General features: G+C 39.4%; 1 protein-coding gene across 3 annotated transcripts in view; it reads left to right on the plus strand.

The window, feature by feature from the left end:
- The window catches only part of ttc28 (tetratricopeptide repeat domain 28), a 345,699-nt gene that overhangs the window by 279,535 nt on the left and 56,164 nt on the right, over window positions 1-10,000 (plus strand). For all 3 annotated transcript variants that reach the window (XM_048181318.1, XM_048181319.1, XM_048181320.1), the window contains one exon: window positions 5,910-7,251. In XM_048181318.1, coding sequence (XP_048037275.1) covers window positions 5,910-7,251 — 1,342 coding nt within the window. The remainder of the gene's footprint in view (window positions 1-5,909; window positions 7,252-10,000) is intronic.

Here is a 10,000-nt window from a genome sequence, read left to right on the forward strand (position 1 = left end):
CTGTTATAAACCCACACTTGTGGAAGACTACACACATGTTGTGTTCATACTGTGTAATCTTTAGAAACATACCCCCAAAATAAATGTATATATATGTATATATTAAACGTTTAATGAGACAAGCGCTTTGTCATCTGTTGCTAAACAACTCGCCATAACATTGCAGAATTGCGTCGAATTAGCAGCGCTGAAGGGTTTCATAACTCGGGGTGCTCACCTCATTTCGAAATTACAAGTGTGAAACGTTACTTAAAGAACCGTTAAAAGCGTCATTAACACGAGGTTAAAATGCATTAACCCAGGGTGAAGTGTAGTGTGAAAAGCCTGTTTGACGTGTTGCTTTGACAGTTGTTACCAGCGGTCACGTTTGAGGCCCTGTTTCCACAGACAGTTATTTTGTGCCGTCTCCAGTACGCTGCGGCAGTGCAAGTATGCGACAGCACGCCAAAACCACCGGGGATATAGAGGAAACACTGGAATATTCCAAAATAGAGCTTTAAAAATTCCAAAGAATTCCAGACTCCCGTTACTCTTAGACATTAGGCAGGGTGTTTATGAACAATCTGTGGCCGGTAAGAAACACTAACCACGCTTTACTTTGCCGAAAGTGGAAGCAGAGAATAAACACGAGCTTTTCCGCAAGAGACTTAATGTAAAATTAATGCATCTGGGGAACTGTTGCCAGCCGCAGTTTTCAACTGTTTTACTTTTCGACTGAAGCCAACAACAAAGCTGACCCTAGAATCTCGCCGCGTTCAAAGTCTGCCATTTGTTTGTCCCCGTCTTCCCTTGAGCTTTTCGAGACTGGCTCTGAGCTGCAAATCATACCGGGCCTAGTTAGCGTTCAGTGTTTGAATGGGAGGAGACGAGACTGGAATGGTTTTGAGAGACAGACAGGAATCATAACAAAGGAAAATAGCTGTGGAACTGACATGACTGCTGAAATAAAGCGGCACTTACCGTATTATTAATATTTTTTTTACTTTCCGTCAGCCACCTCTTATTGCAGTCACTTTACGTAAAATGTTGGTTTCCGTTAAATAAGTAGTGTATGCTTGAGGTGAAGATATTAAGAGGGGTCGCTTCTGGTGTTTTTTCTGCTTTGAACCAGCTGCAAAATGAATCGCAACACAATAAACTTTGATTTGAAGCAAAAGAATGTTTGAAAATTGGAATAGAAGACAAAGACACAAGACTGTTAAGCAAAATTAATCTATTTTCCCTTGAAGCATTGCTGATAACATAATCAAATCAGAAACAATAGGACAATATCAAGCTGGTTAATTGATTTCTGTCATTGTAACATTCTGAGTGTTTGGCATATAGTAATATGCTGATATGTTTGTACACTGCTGCTGCTGTTATTGCTGTTATCACACTGGAAGAGTTTGTACAGCGTCTCAGCAGCGGCTCGAAGCTACATGTAAAGTGAGCATTTCTTTACAAAGACGGCTATAAATTTGTTTTTATAAGTTGATAATTTATAAACTTGATAGTCTTGAAAGTTTGTTAACATGGGGAGGTGTACAACATTCACATATAAACGTAAATAAATAAAAATAAACTAGATGAAAAAAGTTTGTCAAGACAAACTTTAAGTTGGCTTGAAAAAGCCGGTCCAGAAAGTTTGAAGCAATTTTAAAAGTTTTCAGTTTGATAGATAGATAGATAGATAGATAGATAGATAGATAGATAGATAGATAGATAGATAGATAGATAGATAGATAGATAGATAGATAGATAGATAGATAGGTCAGGGAAATCAAGGTCTTTGCTAAGGTACTTGGGGTGGTTGCTAGGGTGTTGCTATACAGTTGCTAGGGTACTCAGGGTGGTTGCTAAGGTGTTGCTATGAGGTTGCTAGGGTACTCAGGGTGGTTGCTAGGGTGTTGCTATGCAGTTGCTAAGGTATTCTGGGTGGTTGCTAGGGTGTTGCTATGTGGTTTCTAAGGTATTCTGGGTGGTTGCTAGGGTGTTGCTATGCAGTTGCTAGGGTACTCGGACTGGTTTCCAGGATGTTGCCAGGGTGATTTGTGTGGTTGCTGGGTGGTTGCTAGGTTATTCTGGGTGGTTGCTGTGAGATAGATAGATAGATAGATAGATAGATAGATAGATAGATAGAGGTCAGGGTAATCAAGGTGGTTGCTAAGGTACTTGGGGTGGTTACTAAGGTGTTGCTATGTGGTTGCTAAGGTATTCAGGGTGGTTGCTAGGGTGTTGCTATACAGTTGCTAGGGTATTCTGGGTGGTTGCTAAGGTGTTGCTATGAGGTTGCTAGGGTACTCGGGGTGGTTTCTAAGGTGTTGCTATGAGGTTGCTAGGGTACTCAGGGTGGTTGCTAGGGTGTTGCTAAGGTATTCTGGGTGGTTGCTAGGGTGTTGCTATGCAGTTGCTAGGGTACTCGGACTGGTTTCTAGGATGTTGCCAGGGTGATTTGTGTGGTTGCTAGGTGGTTGCCATGGTGTTCTGGGTGGTTGCTAGGTTATTCTGGGTGGTTGCTATGAGATAGATAGACAGACAGACAGACAGACAGACAGACAGATAGATAGATAGATAGATAGATAGATAGATAGATAGATAGATAGATAGATAGATAGATAGATAGATAGATAGATAGATAGATAGATAGATAGTTTATGAGTTTGAATGAGTTTCTATGGATTAGAAATAGTACATAGAATGGCAGCTTTATTGAGTCTTGACAGTTGGAGTTTGAAAGTCTTGGCTCATTTGAACATTCCGTCAATGAAAGTCAATGGGATTTTTCCGAGCTTTAATAGTCATTTTTAGGAAAACCGTAAGTTGGATCAGTTAGAAAAGATATAGCACACTAAGTCAGACTTGTGCTGTACAATATAGCCTACATGAATTACCCATAGCAGATCTATACAGGTGTAGCCTGGGAAGCTGAAAGCGTGTTGCAACTTCTACAGCAAATGCTAACCAAGTATTTGAAGGTTGAACAAGTGATCCCATTGGCTACTGACACAGCAGGAACCAATCAGCTGTGCCCTATAGAGAATGATGTGTTTGCAAACACATGCCTGCGCCATCTAGAGTTTCATGACAGAATTTTGTTTTTCAATTGTAAAAAATGTTCAGTTTATTGTGAAATAAGGAGTAAGACTGAATCGATTACATAATATGCAATGCTTTAAGTGGATTGGTGCAATTTAATATTTTTTCCAAAAATGTTAAAATTCCCTAAAATTGTTTTTATACTTCTTTAATCTGGCCGATGCACGCTACATGCTCCTACTTTTTACTTTTTATTATTTTTTTATGGACATATGTGTGTTATGGTCACAAAGCTCTTTTGAGCTCAACATGTTAAAATTATCATCATGAGAAGATTTTTGACATGAAATCAGAGAAAATGCGTTCTATTATTAAATGTACTATATTAAGAATTTAACACATATATAATGACTGCTGGTTTGATCAGTTTCATTTAGTTGTCAAAATCTCGTCGGGGAAGTTGAGCTTTGAAGGCCAGTCCATGCTAAAGCTAATTAATTCAGAGTGTCACAGCCTTTACGGAGCGGGAAAGCTTGAAAAGCGACAGCTATGTAATGAGTTCAAGTAGGACGTTCCCAATAAAAAATAAAATAAAGTCATGACGTTTCAGTCATTTGGGGTTGAAGATTGTGCCATTTGAAGATTAAATTACTACATTTCACATGCATTCAGGCGAAACGACTGCCTGGGGAGGGAAGTATTTTTAATGTTTGTTTGAAGGGCTGCCCATCACTCGTTCCACATAGCAGGGCATCAAAGCTGGAAAGACCTCATCAAAATCCCACTTCTGCTAATGTAGGCAGAGGCTCTTCTTTAGCCATATACTGCTGCATTGCAATTATTATTCACCCCTTATAGCAGATGCTGAGGAGTTTTTAACCTTTTCACTGACCTCCGATCAGTCTCAGATCCTGTTCCCCCATCTCACGCTGCCCTCTCCCGCATGTCGGCTCTAGGGATTTAACTTTAGCGATGGGGCCATATGCATTACTGCAGCGTCCTCAGGTGACCGTGTAATCCTCTTAACAGACCTATCAAAGAGGTGCTCTTTTTGTTTTGTCGCCTTGACACCATTCTTAACACGAAATGCGGAGGATAAAGCCAGCTATGGTGTGATTGTTATAGTAGCAGTAACTTGTTTTTGTGCAAATTGTGCAAATCACCTCTCATCATCAATTAGACATACTGGTATCACCTACTAGTCGTATCCTTAAAAATGGTTTTGTTATTTGGAATTGAGCATGTTCTTAAGCAACTTGAAACCATATTTGATATATTTGATATATATATATTTATTTTATATATGCATTTTTATTATTATAAATTTCAAGCCATGTTGCATACCACCAGGGGGCACTCAGCATACCACATTTCTAGAACAACTGGTGTAAATGATCCATTAGTTTAAGTAGTTTGTGCACAAACACTCCCTACTGTTTGTGAATTAATAGCAGTCCCTTCTGTTAATTTGCAGACAGTAGGGAGTGTTTATGTCCTGACAGTGTAGAATTGTTTAGCTCAGCATTTCTGTTTTTAGCTCGTGTTAGCATCGCCTGTTGTGTTTATAGCAGTCATATTGGACAGAGCCAATATAAAAGTATTTAAAAGTACAAGCAGGAACAGTCGTTTTAAAACAGATCTGTAGGTGGTGATATAAGGGTTTTGTGTCTGGCAGGTTTCACTTTGCACGTCTCAGAGGACTCATTTTCAAACAAGTCTCAAGCTTTGTTCACTGATAAATGAAGAATCATGGGGTTAAGTATTGATAATTAGCCACTGAAGACCAGGGCTATTTTAGAGGAAATATTTGTGAATAGAAAAGAGCTCCTAATGGGCCCTCAGTGTCAGGATACCAGCTTGGCACCGGATCTAATTGGATTTACCACATGCTGTTAATCCTGCCTTGGCACATGAGTATTGACACTGAGCAGATGGGCAACCCCTCACCCATTCTGATACCCCCCGTCGCCTCCTGCTTCCACACACGCAGAAGGACAAGCTCACGGCCCGTGACTCAGTCAGCGAGTCCCTCAAGATGCCAAGCCACTCTGTCAACAATGGCTCCACATCTCTCTAAAAAACCCTTTCATCTTGCATGCTACTTTCCTCCAATGTGTTTTCATTGGCGTCCCATTCCCAGAGCTCATTTTCGGGTCAGCCGGCATCTTTTACAATTACTCAAATGGTCGCCACAGACTTCCCAGTTTTGCCCCTCTGATACGTCTTGTTTTCCACTCATCCCAGCAGTTTTCCTGATCCCCAATACTTAGCTCTGGTTTTCAAAGGGAAAGAAACCAAGTTAAAACACAGGAGCCAACTGGTGTGGACCACAATTAAAGTTTCCCATTGCTAGTGCCCTCAAACCCTTTTTCCATCAAAAGTATTCATTAGCCTTTTTCCTCCCCCTATTCCTCTGTTTTCCCCCATGTACTGTACTGGAACCGAAGAGGCGGGACTGTAATGTTATGATGGCAATGATAATTTTGTGGAAAAGTGGTGAGACAACATTAGGGGGACCCAAAATTTGCAAGAAATCTCTTAGGACTGAGCAGATCTGGCTGTTTTGATTGTCATCGCCTCATATTGGCGTATCTTTGGGGCGCAAAACTTTGATTCAAGGCTACGCAAATCAGATCAGATCTCCTTTTTAATTAAAAGATATTTCTGCAAGCGTCAGTGGGTTTTCCTCAGATCTCATTCCTTTTTTTCCATTTGGATGATTTGCTTAGGGTACGTTGTAGTTCAGGGGTTTCTTAAATGTAAAGCTAATCTTTAGCCTCTTTAACAGATGAAGAGGGATGGAAGATATCAAAAAGCCATTTTGGTTATCCTGTGAAGCATGATAAGCACAATATTTCTACTGAATAAAATTATTATTTTCTCCTTTACAGGAATCATTCACCAGATGAAAGGGGACTACGAGACTGCTCTGAAGCTGCATAAGGCTCATCTATCCATCGCCCAGGAGCTAAATGACTATGCCGCCCAGGGCAGAGCGTACGGAAACATGGGCAATGCTTACAACGCCCTCGGTGCCTTTGACCAGGCCGTGCGCTACCACCGACAAGAGCTGCAGATTTCCATGGAGGTTAATGATCGCGCCTCGCAGGCCTCGACACACGGGAACCTGGCGGTGGCGTACCAGGCTCTAGGGGCTCACGATCGAGCTTTGCAACATTACCAGAATCATCTGAACATTGCACGAGAGTTGAGGGACATCCAGAGCGAGGCTCGGGCCTTGGGCAACCTGGGTAATTTCCACTGCTCTCGAGGCGAGTTTCCCCAAGCCGTACCTTACTACGAACAGTACCTACGGCTTTCCCCGGACTTGCAGGATATGGAGAGCGAGGGTAAGGTCTGTCACAACTTGGGATATGCGCACTACTGTCTGGGAAACTTCCAGGAGGCGGTGAAGTATTATGAGCAAGACCTGGCACTTGCCAAGGACCTCCACGACAAGCTAAGTCAAGCCAAAGCTTACTGCAATCTGGGCCTGGCCTTCAAGGCTCTTGGCGACTATAGCAAGGCGGAGGAGTGCCAAAAGTACCTTCTTTCCTTGGCGCAGTCGCTAAACAACTCGCAGGCTCGATTCCGCGCCTTGGGCAACCTGGGCGACATCTTCCTTTGTAAGAAGGACGTTCCCGGAGCCGTCAAGTTTTACGAGCAGCAGTTGGCCTTGGCGCATCAGGTCAAGGATCGCAAGATGGAAGCGAACGCCTACGCAGCATTGGGAGCCGCCTACAGGATGCTACAGAAGTTTGACAAGTCCTTAGGGTACCATACCCAGGAACTGGAGGTGTACCAGGAGCTGGGTGACATCCAGGGAGAGTGCCAGGCTCATGGACACCTCGCCGCAGTCTACATGTCTCTTGGGAAGTACACCATGGCCTTCAAATGCTACGAGGAACAGCTTGAACTTGGTCAGCGACTAAAGGACCCTAGCGTTGAGGCCCAGGTCTATGGTAACATGGGCATCACGAAAATGAACATGGGAGTAATGGAAGAGGCCATTGGATACTTCGAGCAACAGTTGGCGATGTTGCAGCAGCTCAGTGGCAACGAGGCCGTGCTGGACCGTGGTCGCGCCTATGGGAACTTGGGAGACTGCTATGACTCGCTGGGAGATTTTGAAGAAGCAATTAAGTATTACGACCAGTATCTCTCTGTGGCACAGAGCCTCAACCATATGCAGGACCAGGAGAAGGCATACAGAGGTCTTGGTAATGGACACAGGTAAGAATTCAAGTCGATATGTGTTATTTTTGTCATTTTACAGTGGCCTCAAAAAATATTTGCATGCACAAAAAACACTTATTAGATATAAAAAAAATATGTTGCAATGTTTTTTTTCTTCTTTTTTTAGATGTTTTACAGTCAAAATAATATATGCATCCTTAAAATAAGATATATTTCCTTGAGAAGCAACATTAATGATATTCAGACTCAGATCTGGATGTTAAGTGTATTTTTTTCTTCACTGCACTGGCAGATTTTTTTTCTCATGTTTTTAACTTGTTTATATTTAAACCAAGTGAAAAAATCTGCCAGTGCAGTGAGACAAAATACACTTGTATTAAAGAAACATTCTATGAAAACAAGACCTAATATCTTATGCAGTGTTGCTTCTCAAGTAAATGATATCTTGTTTTCAAGTATTTTTAGATATTTTAACTTGAAAACAATTCTTAAAATGTTAATGTGTAGCTAATGTGCTGAACTACATATATTGTAAATCTAATTTGTCTGAAGAATTTTTCGATATTTTAAAGAAAATAATACAAATCCTATAGTATGGGATAGTATTTTGTGGAGTATGGACTTTATAAAAATGTATATTTTGCTTTTAGGTGATTTAAAGGGATAGTTCACCCAAAAATGCAAGTGCTATCATGGTTTACTCACCCTTATGTATTCAAAACTTGACTTTCTTATTTCTGTTGGGCTCAAAAGAAGATATTTTCAAGATTGTTTCAACTGTTTTTGTGGTAACACTTTAGTATGGGGAACTTGTCTAAACCTCAGTAAACTCCTAATTCAATGTTTATTAATAGTAAGGTAGTTGTTGTTGTAGTGCTTATGTTTAGGTATTGGGTAGGATTAAGGGATGTAGAATAAGGTCATGCAGAGTAAGGCATTAATATGTGCTTTATATATATACTAATAAACAACCAATATGCAAGCTAATAAGCTACTTGTTAAAAGTGAGAATTGTTCCCCATACTAAAGTGTTACCATTTTTGTCTATGCAATGGAATCCAGTGGGATTCGAACCAATATTGGTCCCCTTTGATTTTCATTGCATGTACAAAAATTTTTTCTGAAAAGTCGTACAGGTTTGGAATCACATAAGAGTGAGTTAATTATGGCAGAATTTTAATTTTTGAATAAACTACTATTCCGTCAAGTGTCTACAGTTGTACTTGTCATACTGCAATGTAATATGGTTTAGACAAGCATATTAGACAAGATTACTTTTTAATGTGGTGTGGGTGATTTATTAGCATTTTTGAGCCTTGGAGTCTCATGTGAATGATGATGCAACAGGCTGCTTGTTATTCCAGTTGCTTTAATCTAAGAGAAACACTTACTGTATCAGGAGGGCATGTGGACTGACATGAGGGCAGCAGGCGGACACTCTCACAACATGCAACAGATTGAAAATGGGATTGTTTTGTATCGGATCATAACCCCATCTTCACCATGCATGCTTACATGACACAACAGGGCTGCACGTCTGCACCGGGATGCTTAAAGCATAACAACTCTTTCTGTCTTTCAGTGTCGCTTGAGTGTGTCAACAGCAGAATCTTTCAAAATCTTCACTTGTAGACTTTGGATTAATCATGAAAAATACATGAAAATCATATGATTGTTAGTAATTTTTTTGCATTTGTATAAAAACTTGTTGCAAGCTTGCCATTCAGGCTGGGCAATATCAAATATTTACAATATTCTGAATGAATCTTAAATAGTGCCATTATATTAATGCGCTTCTTTTTTGGCCTTAGTTTCCTTCCATATGGCTCATGACTTATATGTTTTAATATTAATAGCATCTCTAATTTATACTTTACTAGAAAACAAGCAAAATTGGAGTTCAGATTGTGACTCAGTTTGAGGGATTATTGAATCATTTTTAAAACTCTGATTTATAGATTTGTTTGCCAAGTCCATGTGGCATATGAAGAACAGCAACATTTACTTAAAATATTTTCAGTATAGCATTTTAATATTTAAAAAAAATGTCACATTGAGATTCTAATCATTTTTGAATGATAACACAAACAAATCAGACTTTTGAATCGATTCACTGATGTTGAGCCATTGCATTGCAGATACATAAATATTGCATATATAATGTTATAAAACTTATATATATTTTATAATTCGCTCATGACATTCATTGCATTAGGATTTTTTGTGGTGTATGGACGTGATTTATTAAAACACAAAGTTACATGATACATTTTGTCTTCAACAATAGATTTATTGTTTTATGAGCTGATTTCAAACCTAACAAACTCCTTTTAGTGAAACAGCTCATGGTTTTGTATTCTGTTATGTGATAAAATAGCATTTTGAAGTGACTTAAAGTGATAGTTCACCCAAAAATGAGTACTGAATCAATTTTTAAACTACGATTCGTTTGCTTGATCTCTCACAAGTATTCGCAGAAATCCATGTTGCATATGATTAACAGCAACATTTACTTTTGATATATTTTTAGGACATTTTAAATGATTAAAAAAGACACATGGAACATTTTTGAGAGAAAATGCAAACAAATATTTGAATCAGGTTTTTGAATCATGAGTTTTGAATCAGTTTTCTGATGTTGATTCATTGCATTCCAAATACATACAACACCTACAAGTAAATATTGAATATATAATGTTTTTATCTAATGATCCCAACTCATAATGTTATATATCTTTTTATAATTCGCTTTCAACATTGCATTGAAGATTTTAAGATATATATA

This window comes from Megalobrama amblycephala, linkage group LG2 (assembly GCF_018812025.1).
Source record: "Megalobrama amblycephala isolate DHTTF-2021 linkage group LG2, ASM1881202v1, whole genome shotgun sequence".
Classification (NCBI taxonomy): domain Eukaryota; kingdom Metazoa; phylum Chordata; class Actinopteri; order Cypriniformes; family Xenocyprididae; genus Megalobrama; species Megalobrama amblycephala.